Source organism: Schistocerca serialis, chromosome 7, assembly GCF_023864345.2.
Source record: "Schistocerca serialis cubense isolate TAMUIC-IGC-003099 chromosome 7, iqSchSeri2.2, whole genome shotgun sequence".
Lineage (NCBI taxonomy): Eukaryota > Metazoa > Arthropoda > Insecta > Orthoptera > Acrididae > Schistocerca > Schistocerca serialis.
Genome location: NC_064644.1, coordinates 11,620,980 through 11,639,940, shown reverse-complemented (window position 1 = coordinate 11,639,940; position 18,961 = coordinate 11,620,980). Strand labels below are relative to the sequence as shown.

Genomic DNA, 18,961 nt, shown 5'->3' with positions numbered 1-18,961 from the left:
TTAAATTTTTGTGGTAGGGTGGTGATACTTTACCACAGTCATTCTTTGTTACGCTAACTGTCGTATCGAAGGAAATTTCAAAAATAATTTGTACGATAGGCCCTGATTTCAACGTTGTTTGAGAATTGTTTCACGACAAACGCCAATCCTCCGTTCCATATATTTGGGTGTTCAGCATCAGTTGCATACCAGGTGTGTAGTGAGGGAGAAATGATCACTCCACGTGCTACTCTCACTTTATGATTGAACATGTCAAACGCTACATGGTTAGAAAATGTGCGAGAAGATTTATACTAGAAGATACTTGAAACTATCACGGTAAACCGAAGTGACAGACTGGCTTCTACAACTTGTAGTATAGACCCCTTCTACTATAGCTCATTGTAGCGAAAGTCATGGTCGAATGGTGTAGCTGGACACTGAGAAACTTCTTCTCTTGAACTACAGCTCCTGCATTCCATCACAGACTTGTATATAGTATTTCGAAGAAAAATCCTGGAGCACAAATCTGTGAGGACGAAGTAACGCAAACCCGTGATCTACTTGGAGGATATGAAATTTCAGGAATACGTTTGTCACAACTTGAAACTGCCATCAAGAAGTATGCTGCTTAGCTGTAGCAAATGGAAAGTGTGAAGAATGTCGTGAGTACTCAGTTACGGGCTGGGAATCCAAATGCTACATGTCCAATGTTCTGAGTTCAGAAAGTGAAAAAAAAACAATCCATCGTCAGGATTCGAAGTCAGTAATATATGACAGATACACTTGAACATGAATCAGGAAAATTTAAAGGGAAAGATGGCAGAATATTCAACTGCTTTAAGGCATTTTATCATTTTACTGCAGGCGGGAGTGTTGTATGTTGTAAAGTAGTTACAAGTAACCATGTAGAGGAAGTAGTGTTATTGCTTAGTACCTGTTGTTGTGGTGAATGTGGACGGGTTGTGGTGCATAAAACTACACAGCATGATGTCTGTCAGAATGCAAAATTTATTTGGCACTTGCGCTCCACTGATAACATATGCACATGGAAACTAAGATGGTGGCGTGGTGTCGGCATTCTGGAAGTCCTCCCACGGCACGGCCTTGTTCTTGTAAATGTCTGCGATGACTTTCGCCGAAGCCTTCTGCGTCCTGGGTCTTTCTGGATCGTCGTAGTCCACGGAGTGCAGTCCGAACTTCAGTCTGTGGAAAAGTGCTGCGCCTTATGCAGTGCTTATTGCGTACCTCAACTAAAAACATGGTAGCGAATCACGGACTTTAAAAGTTGTAACCATCCAACAACATCGGGTTACACATGTTGGGAATTACTCACAGAACAGAAATCAGTTTGGGAACAAACTGGAGGAGAAGACGTAATTACTGCCAGAATGAAAATTAAATTGAGCTAGATGGGAGAAGTAGCGAGGTACAAGTGTGATAGGTGGACGACAGAGGTTCTGTGCGGGATTCCATATCTACTTCATCTACATCTACATTTACGTCTATACCGTCCACTGTAATTAGTCTGGTCGTATCTTCGTTGCCCCTACGCAAATGATATGTAGGCGTTTGTAGTATATTCCTAGATTCTTCACCTATGCAATTACTTGAAACTTTTTGGCTTTTTCAGGATAGCGGCTTCTATCTACAAGCGCCTTAGCTTCTTCAGCATCACTTTTTTGTATACGTTCAGCACCCTCTGTTAGTCTTATATGGCACAAGTCCCATACACCTGATCAGTATTTTACGGTGGGTCGTACAAGTGTTAGAAACTAGCCTCCTTAGTAGACTCATTGCGTTTTCCCGCTGCCCAGAGCGAACGAACTGAAGTTTACCCCCTGCTTTACCAACAATAGAGCCTATGCAAAAAAAATGGTTCAAATGGCTCTGACCACTATGGGACTTATCTTCTGAGGTCATCAGTCCACTATAACTTAGAACTACTTAAACCTAACTAACCTAAGGACATCACACACATCCATGCCCGAGGCAGGATTCGAACCTGCGACCGTAGCCGTCGCGCGGTTCCAGACTGTAGCGCCTAGAACCGCTCGGCCACCCCGGCTGGCGAGCCTATGCAACCATTCTATTTCATGTCCCTACAAATTATTACACGCAAGTGTTTGTATAAGTTGACTGCTTCCAAATGAAGGTCAATAATATTTTTGTCAGAGGATACTACACAGTTTTGAATTTTGTGAAGTGCGAAATTTCACATTTCTGAACATTTAAAGACAGCTATAGATCTTCGCACCACTTTGAAATTTTATCAAAATCTATCTTATTATTTGTGCAGCCTCTTTTTTCAGATAGCGCTTAACTAAAGGTAACTGAAAACATGAGAAAATATAAAAACAAGTGGGGACCTGACAAGGAAAAATAACTACAAAGTTGATCCAGCAACGAAGTACCGTTTCGAAATTTATAAATTTTATTACGAAACAATCTATACACCTTAAACTGCTTTTCGACATATTCACCATGCGAATTAAGGTGCGAGCGCTATCTTGGCAGCAATCGCTACCTACCCGCTTTGCAGAATTCGGGCGCCTAGGGCGTGAATCAGATTTGGACGTTTACCTGGACATCATCATCACTTCCAAAGTGCTGGCTGGCAATAAATTTCTTGAGATGAGAAGACAAATGGAAGTCGGACAGAGCTGGGTCCCGACTGTAAAGAAGTCGACAGAATTGTTCCCAGCGAGAGGAATCAACCAGCGTCATCGTTACGAGGTGGGTATACGAATTGTCCTTCCCGAACACAATACCACAAATAGGTAAGTTGTCCATGTCCTCTGTTCCACCACGCGCCATAATTTTTTCAGTCCCTCACAGATAGCTGCAGCGTTGATTGTTACGCTTCGTTCCATCCAGTCCACTAATGAAATTCCTTGACAGTTCCACAACATGGTGCACATGATTTTTCTTGAAGAAAAACTCGGCTTTGCTTCCTTGGGTTTCGGGTAACCGGTATACCGCCATTCCAGTGGCTCCCATTTCGTTTCCGGTCTCTTGTGGCAAATTCGTGTCTCATCAACTGTGACAATCCTTTTCAAAACATCATTTCCGTTTGTAGCGCAACGCTGCAAAAACTCCAAGGCTGCTCCGTTACCTTTTTGAACGTCAGTTTTCACTACCCACCGCAAAGACAACATTTTGTAGTGCAAATGTTAAGTCACAGTAACGTCTAATAAAGCCAGTGAAATGTTTTGAAGATGCATTGACAAATCAGAAGTCTTAACCGTTATGTTGCAACGAACTTGCTTGTCGATGCAGCGAACCAATTCTTCTGTAATCAACGACGGGCATCCCACTGCGTCACTCATCGTGGATATTCTTGGTTCTTTCGTTAAGCATCCTAACGAAAACTCGCACTATACCTTCACCTCTCACTCCACTCATCGTGGATATTCTTGGTTCTTTCGTTAAGCATCCTAACGAAAACTCGCACTATACCTTCACCTCTCACGTGCTTTTCGTAAGTTAGACGTATCTACCGATAAATGTTACAAGATCTAACTTTCTCGCATTCAGAAACTTGATAATGGCTCTCAATTCACAGCTGGCGGACCGATCTTTTATTTCAAACATGATCACTGACAAATAATGATTTCAGGCGTTATCATAATAAAATAAAATACGAGAGTTGTCCAGAAAGTAAGTTCCGAACGGTCGCTAAATGGAAACCACAGTCAAAATCAGAAACATTTTATTTGCAATAGTTAGCTACACTTGAAGAAATAAAAACTTTAATATTCGCCGATGACATTATAATTCTGTCAGAGCCAGCAAAGGACTTGGAAGAGCAGCTGAACGGAATGGAAAGTGCCTTGAAAGGAGGATATAAGATGAACATCAACAAAAGCAAAACGAGGATAATGGAATGTAGTCGAATTAAGTCGGATGATGGTGAGGGAAATACTTTAGGATATGAGACACTTAAAGTAGTAAATGAGTTTTGCTATTTGGGGAGCAAAATAACTCACGATGGTCGAAGTAGAGGAGAGGATATAAAATGTAGTCTAGCAATGGCAAGGGAAGCATTTCTGAAGAAGAGAAATTTGTTAACATCGAGTATAGATTTAAGTGCCAGGAAGTAGTTTCTGAAAGTACGAGGGTCAGTCAAAAAGTAATGCCTCCTATTTTTTTTTCTACGTTTAATTGTCAGGAAATTTAAATGCAATTACATAGGTTGAAAACCACAACATTGAGGATCATTTTGTCATTTTTCAATGTAATCTCCGCCCATCTCTACAGTTTTGGTCCATCTTTGAACAAGGGCATGTATCCCAGCACGGTAAAAATCACAGCTCTGCTTCCTAAGCCATTGACGCACGGATGTTTTGACGGCCTCCTCATCTTCAAAATGAATCCCACGATGAGCTTCTTTTAGTGGCCCGAACAGATGGAAGTCTGATGGTGCCAGGTCAGGGCTGTATGGGGGATGAGGCAAAACTTCCCATCCAATTTTGACAATCTCGTCAGAGGTGTGACGACTGGTGTGTGGTCTTGCATTGTCATGCAAAAGAAGAACATCTGCCATTGATTTTGTTGGGCGAACTCGCTGAAGACGTGCTTTAAGTTTGTTGAGGGTTGTGACGTATTGAACAGAATTTATTGTGCATCCCTGCTCCAAAAAATCAACCAGAATCACACCCTCTGTATCCCAGAAAACTGTTGCCATAACTTTCCCTGCCGATCGCACAGTTTTGAATTTTTTCTTCCTCGGCGAGCTTGTGTGACGCCACTCCATTGACTGCCTCTTTGATTCGGGTTCAAAAAAATGCACCCATGTTTCGTCCCCGGTCACAATTTTTTTCAGAAACTCATCTCCCTCCAAACGGAAGCGCTGCAAGTGTTGGGAGGCTATTGTTTTCCTTGCCTCTTTATTCTGATCGGTTAACATTCTTGGAACCCACCGTGCACAAACTTTTGAGTACCCCAATTGTTTAATAATCGTGATCACACTGCCTTTACTAAGAGAAATAATGCGACACACTTCATCTGCAGTCACCCGACGGTCACCACGAATGATGTCATCAACTTGCTGAATGTTGTGTGGAGTCACTGCACTCACCGGCCTGCCGCTCCGCTTTTCGTCAGTCAACGGTGTTTGCCCTTCAGCTTCCTTACAACGACGAACCCATCGTCTAACAGTGCTGACATCCACTGTCACAACACCATACACCTTCTTCAGTCTTTCATGAATGCGTATGGGCGTTTCACCTTCTGCATTCAAGAATTCAATCACACAACGCTGTCTCAAACGAACATCGATGTCGGCCATCTTACAAACTTCTGCTGTGCTGCCACCTGTTGACACAGAAAGTTACTACTGCAGTGGATTGCAGAAGAAGGTTTGAGGAATGGCGCCAAATTCAAATTTTTCACTTAACTTAATTTCTTTAAGTAGAAAAAAAATGGGAGGCATTACTTTTTGACCGACCCTCGTATTTGTATCGAGTGTAGCCATGTATGGAAGTGAAACATGGACGATAGCTAGTTTGGACAAGAAGAGAATAGAAGCTTTCGAAATGTGGTGCTACAGAAGAAAGCTGAAGATTAGATGGGTAGACCACATAACTAATGAGGAGGTATTGAATAGAATAGGAGAGAAGAAGCATCAAGGGATCACCAATTTAGTATTGGAGGGCAGCGTGGAGGGTAAAAATGGTAGAGGGAGACCAAGAGATGAATACACTAAGAAGATTCAGAAGGATGTAGGCAGCAGTACGTACTGGGAGATAAAGCAGCTTGCACAGGATAGAGCAGCATGGAGAGCTGCATCAAACCAGTGTCAGGACTGAAGACCACAACAATAACAGCTACACTTTCCCTGTACTTCTCTACATAGTCGCCGCTCCGACTTAGACATTTCTCGGGCCGTTATACCAAATTTCCAACAACATCGTCGTAGAAGGCAGCTGTCTGTGCTTTCTGATAATTCTCTACACTTGTCTATAGCGCGCAGCCTGCTCCCAAGTATTGTCTTCGTATCCAGCGTTTCATGTGAACAGAGATAATACTCAGAACGAGCCAATTAGGGCTGTGTTGTGAGTGATCGAACTCTTCCCACCGGAAAGGCTGCAGGAGCGTCTTCACTGCCCCTGCAGAGTGCGGCTGAGAATTGCCATGAAGAAGGAAGTGCGTGGCAGTTGTGTTAGGTGGGCTGCATTCATTAAGGCGAAGCCTCTCAGCAGGCCCTCCTAGACATATTTGTTCTAGGCACCTTTACTCGCTCACAGTGAGCTCACAACTGAAAATAGCGTCTTGATGCGATCGACGGTCATACTAGAGACACTACCCAACACATATGTGCGAAGCATCATCGGGTTTTCACTGTGGTGTCCATTTCGCGACCTATCGGAAGTTATTTTCTGGGCAACCCGCGTTGCTAAGCTACTTCGTTATCAAGTTCAAGGATGTAAATGCCCATTTACGACAAACGTGAAGTCAGATGGGCGGGAGACATGCGCAAACACTACTTACTTTCTGGATCAGCTCTGTATCTGGCAGGATCATAGTTGCGTATCGCCGCCAATCGTAATTCACAGAAATTTTCTAGCTGTGGACGTTAAACGTGTCATGGTGTATGTAGGTAGCGCAACACAGAATAGTCATTGATTTCGGAGAAAAATTGCGGTAATACACACGACAGGGGAAAAAAATCGCAACACCAAACAATAATTAATGTAGAGTAATGAAATTTAGGGAATACACTATTTAGGTAATATATGTAAGTGATTAATAGTGCAAGCTCACAGGAGGGGTTTATTAGTTATTGGGAGCTCCAACGTTAGGCGGGTGATGGAGCCCCTTAGGGAAATAGCGGGAAGGTCGGGGAAGAAGGCCAGTGTTCACTCTGTCTGCTTGCCAGGGGGTCTCATCCGAGATGTGGAGGAGGCTCTGCCGGCGGCGATAGAGAGCACTGGGTGCACCCGACTGCAAATTGTTGCTCATGTCGGCACCAATGACTCCTGCCGTCTGGGTTCAGAGGTCATCCTCAGTTCGTACAGGCGGTTGGCGGAATTGGTGAAGGCGGAAAGCCTCGCTCGCGGGGTGAAATCAGAGCTAACTATTTGTAATATCGTTCCCAGATCCGATCGCGGTCCTCTGGTTTGGAGCCGAGTGGAAGGCTTAAACCAGAGGCTCAGACGATTCTGCGGAGATCTGGGGTGCAAATTTCTCGACCTCCGCTATCGGGTGGAGAAATGTAGGGTCCCCCTGAATAGGTCAGGCGTGCACTACACGCCGGAAGCGGCTACGAGGGTAGCGGAGTACGTGTGGAGTGCACATGGGGGTTTTTTAGGTTGGAGAATCCACTCCCTAGGCCCGACAAGACGCCTCCTGAGACGCAGCAAGGTAGGAGTAGGCAAAATGCAACAGGGAATAACAATATTAATGTGCTAATAGTAAACTGCAGGAGCGTCTGCAGAAAGGTCCCAGAACTGCTCTCATTAATAAACGGTCACAACGCCCATATAGTACTAGGGACAGAAAGTTGGCTGAAACCAGATGTAAATAGTAATGAAATCCTAAACTCAGTTTGGAATGTATACCGCAGAGACAGGCTGGACAGTGAAGGGGGAGGCGTGTTTATAGCGATAAGAAGTGCAATAGTATCAAAGGAAATTGACGGAGATCCGAATTGTGAAATGATTTGGGTGAAGATCACGGTTAAAGCAGGCTCAGACATGGTAATTGGATGTCTCTATAGGCCCCCTGGCTCAGCAGCTATTGTGGCTGAACACCTGAAGGATAATTTGGAAAATATTTCGAGTAGATTTCCCCACCATGTTATAGTTCTGGGTGGAGATTTTAATTTGCCGCATATAGACTGGGAGACTCAGACGTTCATAACGGGTGGCAGGGACAAAGAATCCAGTGAAATTTTTTTTAAGTGCTTTATCTGAAAACTACCTTGAGCAGATAAACAGAGAACCGACTCGTGGCGATAACATATTAGACCTTCTGGTGACAAACAGACCCGAACTATTTGAATAAGTTGACGCAGAACAGGGAATCAGCGATCATAAAGCGGTTACTGCATCGATGATTTCAGCCGTAAATAGGAATATTATAAAGGGTAGGAAGATTTTTCTGTTTAGAAAAAATGACAAAAAGCAGATTTCAGAGTACCTGTTGGCTCAACACAAAAGTTTTGTCTCAAGTACAGATAGTGTTGAGGATCAGTGGACAAAGTTCAAAACCGTCGTACATAATGCGTTAGATGAGTATGTGCCAAGCAAGATCGTAAGAGATGGAAAAGAGCCACCGTGGTACGACAACCGAGTTAGAAAACTGCTGCGGAAGCAAAGGGAACTTCACAGCAAACATAAACATAGCCAAAGCCTTGCAGACAAACAGAAATTACGCGAAGCGAAATGTAGTGTGGGGAGGGCTATGCGAGAGGCGTTCAATGAATTCGAAAGTAAAGTTCTATGTACTGACTTGGCAGAAAATCCTAAGAAATTTTGGTCTTATGTCAAAGCGGTAGGTGGATCAAAACAAAATGTCCAGACACTCTGTGACCAAAATGGTACTGAAACAGAGGATGACAGACTAAAGGCCGAAATACTAAATGTCTTTTTCCAAAGTTGTTTCACAGAGGAAGATTGCACTGTAGTTCCTTCTCTAGATTGTCGCACAGATGACAAAATGGTAGATATCGAAATAGACGACAGAGGGATAGAGAAACAATTAAAATCGCTCAAAAGAGGAAAGGCCTCTGGACCTGATGGGATACCAGTTCAATTTTACACAGAGTACGTGAAGGAACTTGCCCCCCTTCTTGCAGCGGTGTACCGTAGGTCTCTAGAAGAGCGTAGCGTTCCAAAGGATTGGAAAAGGGCACAGGTCATCCCCGTTTTCAAGAAGGGACGTCGAGCAGATGTGCAGAACTATAGACCTATATCTCTAACGTCGATCAGTTGTAGAATTTTGGAACACGTATTGTGTTCGCGTATAATGACTTTTCTGGAGACAAGAAATCTACTCTGTAGGAATCAGCACGGGTTTCGAAAAAGACGGTCATGTGAAACCCAGCTCGCGCTATTCGTCCACGAGTCTCAGAGGGCCATAGGCACGGGTTCACAGGTAGATGCCGTGTTTCTTGACTTCCGCAAGGCGTTCGATACAGTTCCCCACAGTCGTTTAATGAACAAAGTAAGAGCATATGGACTATCAGACCAATTGTGTGATTGGATTGAGGAGTTCCTAGATAACAAGACGCAGCATGTCATTCTCAATGGAGAGAAGTCTTCCGAAGTAAGAGTGATTTCAGGTGTGCCGCAGGGGAGTGTCATAGGACCGTTGCTATTCACAATATACATAAATGACCTTGTGGATGACATCGGAAGTTCACTAAGGCTTTTTGCGGATGATGCTGTGGTGTATCGAGAGGTTGTAACAATGGAAAATTTTACTGAAATGCAGGAGGATCTGCAGCGAATTGACGCATGGTGCAGGGAATGGCAATTGAATCTCAATGTAGACAAGTGTAATGTGCTGCGAATACACAGAAAGATAGATCCTTTATCATTTAGCTACAAAATAGCAGGTCAGCAACTGGAAGCAGTTAATACCATAAATTATCTGGGAGTACGCATTAGGAGTGATTTAAAATGGAATGATCATATAATGTTGATCGTCGGTAAAGCAGATGCCAGACTGAGATTCATTGGAAGAATCCTAAGGAAATGCAATCCGAAAACAAAGGAAGTAGGTTACAGTACGCTTGTTCGCCCACTGCTTGAATACTTCTCAGCAGTGTGGGATCCGTACCAGATAGGGTTGATAGAAGATATAGAGCAGATCCAACGGAGAGCAGCGCGCTTCGTTACAGGATCATTTAGTAATCGCGAAAGCGTTACGGAGATGATAAATAAACTCCAGTGGAAGACTCTGCAGGAGAGACGCTCAGTAGCTCGGTACGGGCTTTTGTCAAAGTTTCGAGAACATACCTTGACCGAAGAGTCAAGCAGTATATTGCTCCCTCCTACGTATATCTCGCGAAGAGACCATGAGGATAAAATCAGAGAGATTAGAGCCCACACAGAGGCATACCGACAATCCTTCTTTCCACGAACAATACGAGAATGGAATAGAAGGGAGAACCGATAGAGGTACTCAAGGTACCCTCCGCCACACACCGTCAGGTGGCTTGCGGAGTATGGATGTAGATGTAGATGTAGATGTTAATGTAAGGGCGAGATATGACACAGCAAATGTAAAATGCTGGCACAGTAACAAGCTCTGTAGACGCCAGAATGTTGAATGTTAGCCAGCAAACGTGCATGCACTGTGTTGTACAGGTGCCGAGTGTCAGTTATTGCGATGTATTTCCCTGCCTGTTGCATTCGGTCAGTCAATACACGGGCTGTTAATGCTGTTTGTGGATGATGCTGGAGTTCTTGTCTGTTGAAATCACATGTGTGCTCGATTGGAGACAGGTATGGTGATCGAGCAGGTTAAGGAAACATGTTGACACTCTGTAGAGCAAGATGGGTTACAACAGCGGTATGTGAACGAGCGTTATCCTGCTGGAAAACACGCCCGGTAATTCTATTCATGAATGGCAGCACAACAGGGCGAATCAGCAGACTGATCTACAGATTTGTTGTTAGTGTGTGGGATAGTGCTCCTGCTGTCATACGAAATCGCACCCCAGACCAAAACTCCAGGTGCAGGTCCACTGTGTCTAGCATGCAGACAGGATGGTTGCAGGCACTCGACTGGCTCTCTCTAACCAACACACGGTCACCACTGCCACTGAGGCAGAGACAGATTTCATCATAGAACACAACAGACTTTCCCCCTTCCCTCCATTGACCTTTAACTTGACACCACTCAAGTCGAAAATGACGGTGGTTTGGTGTCAGTGGTAAGCACGCTATAGGGCGTCTGGCTCGGAACTGTCCTTCAAGTAATCGATTCACAATAGGTCGTTGTGTCACTGTGATACCAACTGCTAATCAAATTGCTGCTGCAGACGCAGTACGATGTGCCAGATCCATACGCCGAACACGATGGTCTTCCCTTTCGGTAGCGCCACTTGACCGTCCGGAGCCCAGTCTTCTTGCGACCGTACAGTTTCTTGACCACCACTGCCAGCAATCGTGTACAGTGGCTACTTTCCTGCCAAGTCTTTCTATAGTATCGCAAAACGAACATACATATTTTCGTCACCCTATTAAACAACCTCGTTCAAAATCAGTAAGGTATTAATAATGGCGTCTTTGTCGCCTTAAAGGCAACCTTGAATAACATGAACTCACTACATCCAATCTCAAGGGTAACTAAGACTCACGACCGTTACAGCAAACCTGATTTGCGTTCTCAAGCTGGCGCTACTAACGCCACTCTTATGAGACTTTCGTGAAATCTGAACAGACATCTTCATTCAGTTGTAGAAACATGCCTAGTAACGTTCGTTTATGTCGCTCAACTCCTTCTTACTGCGGCGATTTTTTTCCGCAAGTAAGTTTGAGCAACAACACGAAAAGACAGCTGTAATTTCCTGATCTCGACAGTTAATAAGAGATTAAGAAATGTTTCGTAAATCTGACAGAAATACGAGATCGAATATTATGGACATCAGTGCAAGAGCTTTTTGCTGAGGTGCTCCTATAAGTTGCAATTGGAAACAGGTAGTGCAGTAACAGTAACAGTGGAATGATGGTGAGACAGTGCACTGGTAGTAGTGTATCCGTCACTTCTGGCAAGGGGAAATAAAGGAGATAACGCCAGGAACATTTTGCAGTGCACATTTCAGTGCTACACAGAAATCTAAATAGCCAAAGTGCTGCACTTATCTGCTATGAGGTTTCATCTAGCTCTGCATTCTTAGATCGTTATTATCGACAATACTCACGAGTAGCCATATATCCACTCCAGGTTGTCGATGAGACTCCAGTGCGTGTAGCCAATCATTGGAACACCATCCTCGTTGATGGCGCGCAAGATAGCTGATATGTAGCCCTGCAACAAACAAGAGAGTCATTGTGATGTCATAAAGAATCACTGTCTACATCTGGATAGATGTATTCATTTTGTTCCAGCGGTCGTGCAGTATGGATATCCGAGCGACTAGTGGAACACTGATAAAACATGTCTGGATATTACCAGAACTTACAACACGCCGAAAGTTTTTCGTTCAACGATTCCCATCAACATTCGTGATTGTGTACTTAAAAACATGTCTGGATATTACCAGAACTTACAACACGCCGAAAGTTTTTCGTTCAACGATTCCCATCAACATTCGTCATTGTGTACTTAAGCGCTCAAACTATTTAATTTGGACACTGAGGGCATAGTTATGGAGAACTGGACCGTGATTGATACAAGCCCTCAGGTATATTTGGTAGTTACCTGAAGACGAAATAACTCCCCCTCATGAGTGATCTCACTGCTGAGGTCCAGAACCAAACGCTTGGTGGAGGATCAGTGGTTGGAAATGTGGGACAAGAAGCGGCAATCAGTGAAGTCAATTATCCGGCCGAGGCATAGCTGCTCCTAGTCACTGATGTGTGACAAAGACTGTCTGTTTCGCTGCCCTTTGATAGATAGGTACCATTCTTAATGGGAGAAACATATGATTTAGAAACAGCAATAAGCTCTATCTTTAAAGAGCGGTTGCATTGTTTGTCATTGAGAGGGTAGTTCATTTTCTGTCTGGTGACCCGCCCTCTGTTTCTGTTAGACGATAATTTTCAAAGTTTTTCTTTGTCTAATCGACGGTTTTTTGCGATATTCGCAAGAAAATACTTAATATGTTTTTCAGTATGGGATTAATTTTCAGCATCATTTTGTGGAGCTTTCGTCTTGAAACCTTTGTCTTGCTGTTCGCCTCCTTTTTCTCTTTCTTTTGGTCATCTGACAACCTCATCACCGCGGACCAATTCATTTTCTTCTGTATTTTTTTTTAATCCCTATGCGCCATTATTTCATTCTCATAGTTTGAAACCTTCTTCTCCCTTGTGGCCATGTTGTTTAGGTTCTGTGTCTAATTGTGTTCTGGAAACGTAAGCCAATCTCGGTGTTGGATTTGAATGTCACCCTAGTGAAAAATCTCTGTTTCCTGTATTTCCCTTTTTGTCCGCCCCTGGTAGATGAGCGATCAGCCCGACGGAATGTCATACCTAACGGCCCGGGCTCGATTCGAGTCCGCTCAGGGACTAGGTGTTGTGTTGTTCTTATCATCATCACACGCAGGTCGCCGACGTGGCGTCAACTCGAAAGACTTGCACCAGGCGAACAGTCTACCCGACGGGAGGCCCTAGCCACAAGGCATTTCCATTTCCCTTTTCTCAAAATCCCACTGTAAGCTCGGATACAGAGTACTTTTGTTCTCTTGTTCACAAGAAACTGTATAATCTATTGCATCAGTCTCCCGTGATCTGTTCTAAGGACGCATCCTTTTCCTGACGGTGTGCAAAACCCTCACTATCGTGGTACTCAGTCGTCGGTTTGCTTGTATTCTCTAGTTAACGTCCTCTGTTCTTCGAGGTCCCATCTTTTTTCTGAGAATCCTTCGTTCTACAAGATCTAGCTTCCTAAGCAGTCCTCTTCTTACGATGGTAAGACTCTCCTCCATGCACAAGCCTCAGGGTCATTCACTGACTGGTAATATCTTAATTTTGTGTTTATCGAAATAGTCTTCTTCTTACGCTTAATGATCGCCCTTTCTAATTGTTCTAAGCTGTTATCAAGCAACATTAACTTAAATTTTTGTGTGTCTTAAGCCCAAAGAACCATTAAAATTGACAGACTAACTGCCTCAAAAAATAAGACGGCCCTACGTCTGTAATAAATAATGCCGTACAGAGGAGGCCTTAAACAATGGTTGGCTAGCAGGTTATTTCCTATAAACACGGCGCCACTATTGAGTTTACTGTAGTTTCTAGCACATGTTACCGATACCTGTACAGTCATTTATAAAGTGGCAGACAGGAAAAAGTAACAGCATATGGCATAAAGTCACCCGAAATATTAACGTTTTCCGTTTTATTTCATAGAATATTAAACTATGTAGTCTCATCTGCTTCCATTTCTTATGGAAGCTGCCGATCATCACAAAGATTCTCTGAGATCATACGTAACTTATATACGAGTATTTCCTTGAAATACGTCAATTCAATGCAAATAATTTATCTTTTTCGTACTACACATTTGCTAGCTATATCTAATACTTTGCATTTGCAACTATCTCCTGCGTTCACTGTTTATGTATCACACGTACTTGCTGTACACAGCGTAGTCCTGCACCGTCATATAAAATCCATGTTAAGTGCATTCGGTTCGCATATGAACTTTTTTTTGTCAGCAATCTTCTGACTGGTTTGATGCGGCTTGCAACGAATTCCTGGCCCGAGTCAACGATTCCATCTCAGAGTAGAAATTGCAACCAGCGTCCTCAGTTATTTGCTGGATGTATTCTAATATCTGTCTTCCTCTACAGTTTTTATCCATTGTATCCATTGACAAACACTTAAGAATTAAATTTTGGATTGAATTTACCGTTTTAAAAAATATATCGTTGCAGAATCACATTGTATGAACTTGAAATATCTTACTTATGAGATTTTATTCTACCTTCTGGATCTCTCGTTCCTCAGAAAACACGTAACTGAACAACGTAACAGAACACTGCCTACAGAAAGTTGTACCAGTTGATTTTCGAGCTCTACAATATCCCACTGTTGTCTGTAAATGACAGTTTTATCATTTATGGGTCTGCCTTTATATTTTCTGCACGTCCATTCAATCTCTGTTTTTGTTGCTAGACATTTTTGGGCCAGAATATTCTGGTTTTTAACATTTTGAGCATTTTTTCTCCTTCTGTATGCATAACTTTTGTTTCTCTTACTCTATGTGATCAAAAGTGTCTGGACACCCCCAAAAACATACGTTTTTCATATTACGTGCATTGTGCTGCCACCTACTGCCAGGTACTCCATGTCAGCGACCTCTGTAGTCATTAGACATCCTGAAAGACCAGAATGGGGCGCTCCGCGAAACTCACGTACTTCGAACGTGGTCAGGTGACTGGGTGTCACTTGTGTCATACGTCAGTACGCGAGACTTTCCACACTCCTAAACATCCCTAGGTCCACTGTTTCCAATTGGATAGTGAAGTGGAAACGTTGAAGGGACACGTACAGCACAAAAGTGTACAGGCCGCCTTGTCTGTTGACTTACAGAGACTGCCGACAGTTGAAGAGGGTCGTAATGTGTAATAGGCAAACGTCTATACAGACCATCACACGGGAATTCCAGACTACATCAGGATCCACTGCAAGTACTATGACAGTTAGGCGGGAGGTGAGAAGACGTATTTCATGGTCGAGCGGCTGCTCACAAGCCACACATCACGCCGGTAAATGCCAAACGACGCCTCGCTTGGTATAAGGGGCGTATACATTGCACGACTGAACAGTAGAAAAACGTTGTTTGGCGATCTGATGGCAGGGTGTGGGTATGGCGAATGCCCAGTGAACGTCATCTGCCAGCGTGTGTAGTGCCAGCTGTGAAATTCGGAGGCGGCGGTGTTATGGTGTGGTCGTTTTTTTCATGGAGGGGGCTTGCACCCCTTGTTCTGCGTGGCACTATCACAGCACAAGCCTACATGGATGTTTTAAGCACATTCTTGCTTTCCACTGTTGAAGAGCAATTCGGGGATGGCGATTGCATCTTTCAACACGATCGAGCACCCGTTTATAATATACGGCCTGTGGCGGAGTGGTTACACGACAATAACATCCCTGTAATGGATTGGTCTGCACAGAGGCCTGACCTGAATCCTACAGAACTTCTTTGGGATGTTTTGGAACGTGCCAGGCGTCACCGACCGACGTCTATACCTCTCCTTGGTGCAGCATTCCGTGAAGAATGGGCTGCCATTCCCCAAGAAACCTTCCAGCACCTGATTGAAGGTATGCCTGCGAGAGTGGAAGCTGCCATCAAGGCTAAGGGTGGACCAACGCCGTATTGAATTCCAGCATTACCGATGGAGGGAGCTAGGAACTTGTAAGTCATTTTCAGTCATGTGTCCAGATACTTTTGATCACATAATGTCTATCGATTTTCATTCCATAAGCATCCCGGAATGCTGTATTTTTTCTCATCATGGCTTTGAGCTCTTATTCATTTTTCTCTGAGGGGATCGTCTTCAGATATACAACATCAAACTAACTAACTTTCAGTTGCTGTCCCTTTGTACTTTATCATTAGCTGCTTGTCTTACACCATAAACACATTCTGAAAGGAGTGGAAAACAGGTTTCAGCTTTGTCTTACACTATTGCCCAATTCTAGTAAACTGGAAACTTGCGCCTTCATTCTGACTACTGTCTTTCGTTTTAAGCACAGAGAACTAATCACAGTAAGTCCTCTGTCTTTCTAATCCACTCTAATTTTGCTCATAATGTTTGCAAGTTTCTCCCGTCCATGTCTTCGAAATCAGTCACTAGCTTTATAAAACAATTTTAATTTTATAAATCAACAGTCTCAGTTGTAGAGATTACCTAGATTTACCTAGGTTTCAGTCGGGATAACTCAACCTTTTTCAGAATAAAAGTAACTACCGTTTGTCCATAGAGGACATCGTCAAGCTAAAACTACAAATCCATAAATTATCGTCAGACTGTAAAAACTTATTTGAAACTTCCTCGGCCCCATTTCGCGACCGCGATGCGGCAGCCACGAGTGCTGTACTCGAACTGATTTTTAAAATTAAAATTAATATTTATACAGTTGCTGACAGGCCCGCGGAATGTTGTAAATGTTTATAAAACACCTCAAGGGCCTTCTCCTTCTTAGCAAGTACAGGGGGTTCACGCATATGCGGAAACACCACAAGCAAACCACATTATAATGGCTAATACGGTGTAGGAAACCCGTTTGGATTCAAAACAGCTTCCAGTCGTCTCAGAATGGAGAATTGTAGGTCCTGTACTGTTTCCAAGTGAAACCCTGCAAAATAGTGGCATATTCAGGTATGGATGATGGATGTGGTTATCGATTATGCACCACTGTCTCCAAAATAGACCAAAAAGGCTCAATAGTAGTGAGACCTGGTGACTGTTGTGACCAGGGCAGATTTCTCATCATGCTTACAAAACCAGTCCTGGACCATGCGGACGATGTGAACAGCGGCCCTTTCGCCTTGGAACACAGCAGCACAATCAGGGAACAAACGCTGTACCGTGGAATGGACCTGATCAGCCAGATTGGTCACATTCCTTGTCAGAATGCTACCTTGCAGAGTAACCGCGGGGTCCATGGAATACCACGTTAATCATCTCCGAACCTCTGCCATGTTTCTCTATTTGGGCCTAAATTCTTCCAGATATTGAAAACAGTATGAAACAACACTCATCCGACCAAACGATTTTCTCCAGTTTTAATTGCTTCGGCACGACGGTTTCCAATGGCAGGCATTTGCATCACTGATGACTGGTTTTAGAATTCCAGCACGCTCTGCAGTTTCGCGCCTATGGAGCTCTCTTCGTGCTGTTTCGATGATGAGAGGGTTCGCGAAAGCAACATTTAGTTCTGCAGTGATTTTCGCAGCTGTCGTCCTCTTTATTTTTCGTCACATTCCTCTTCAATGACCTATTCGTCACGATCGCGTTGTGAGTTAGCGGACGACGTTCTTCCGCCCTATGATATTTACGATATTGCAGTGCCTGTGTTATTCCGAATTACAGTGTTAAGTTTCCCAACTTTCCCTATATAAATCTTCGATTCGGTGTGTCTTGAATCACCAAAGACATTGATCCCTTGGTTACTGAAGATCCCAGAATTCGTGCACCAACAATTTCCCAACGTTCGAATTCAGTTAGCTGAGACATAACGCACTGACAACTACACAGGACGCTGTTCGACTGACACTTGCGATGTATTGAGGACGCTGCACGGGTGACTCACGTGGCAGAATACAGCAGGGAAATCTGCAGCCCAGGCCAGCATCTGTACTTACGTTCAAGCATGACTTTTTTCGCGGAGTTTCCATATTTTCTCCCAAGCTCCGTTTCTCACTTAGATCCATGTCAGTCCCGTTGCATCTCTTGCCACTAGCTAAGGAAAGCTACATGGTTCAGAAACTAGATTCTCCGTTCTTTTGTTCCTTTGTCCCAGGTGATATAACGTTATTTGTGCTATGGTTACCATGTTTCCTAATCATTTCTTTCATTTGAGTGTGATCATTCCAGTTACCAAGAACTTCGCCTTGGGCCATTCAACTGCGCCAGATTTACTTTCATAGCGGTATTACTTCTTTTAGTAGTTCTTCATACAAGGATTCAAGTGCTGCACACAATAAATGTCAGTAGTCGGGACGAATTCTCCGTGGTACCGTGTCTGTCTTGTATCTTTCGTTGACACTATCCTTCTAAATTCTTAACTTCTTTTGTTTCTCTGACGAGAATGTTGACTGACTCCTGTGGAGAGCATCCACACTCACCCTGAGGTAGTGGACGCGGCCTGTGTCGTTGAGTATGCCAGGAGGGTCCACCCAGCCGTTCTCCGTGACGAAGATGGGGTAACCAGGGTATGACTTGTGCACCCAGTTGAGGAGCTTACGAAGTCCCCATGGAACGTCCTGGAACAAAGGAGGCACCGCTCACTCACAGAGCCTTTATAAAGATGACAAACGAATTACTCCTGAAAGAACATTTATTTATTTAATTAATTATTTACTTGCTTAACCTGATCTGCTTAGGGCCATCTGGCCCCCTCTTAAATAGGACCAGGGATTGACATATACAGTACCTATTTACATAATTGTTACCTAAGAAATAACTATTTTAATATGACAAATAGTATTAAAATCATTTGAGTGCCTGAAGTGGAACAGTGAGTAAATTATACTATGAAATAATAAAGTTAATACTGACAGTATTTGCACTGCTGCAGTTACTGCCACTAACAGTGCCAATAATAATAATAATAACAATGATATTAATAATGACATTAAT

The 18,961-nt window shown here is 43.5% G+C and overlaps 1 protein-coding gene across 1 annotated transcript in view; it reads right to left on the bottom strand.

Annotated features, from left to right (window-relative positions):
• Nucleotides 1-18,961, bottom strand: part of LOC126412572 (myrosinase 1-like) — a 199,498-nt gene that overhangs the window by 139,332 nt on the left and 41,205 nt on the right. The window contains exons 9-10 of the mRNA XM_050082217.1: nucleotides 18,448-18,585; nucleotides 11,855-11,961 (exon numbers count right to left, since the gene is read on the bottom strand). Coding sequence (XP_049938174.1) covers nucleotides 11,855-11,961; nucleotides 18,448-18,585 — 245 coding nt within the window. The remainder of the gene's footprint in view (nucleotides 1-11,854; nucleotides 11,962-18,447; nucleotides 18,586-18,961) is intronic.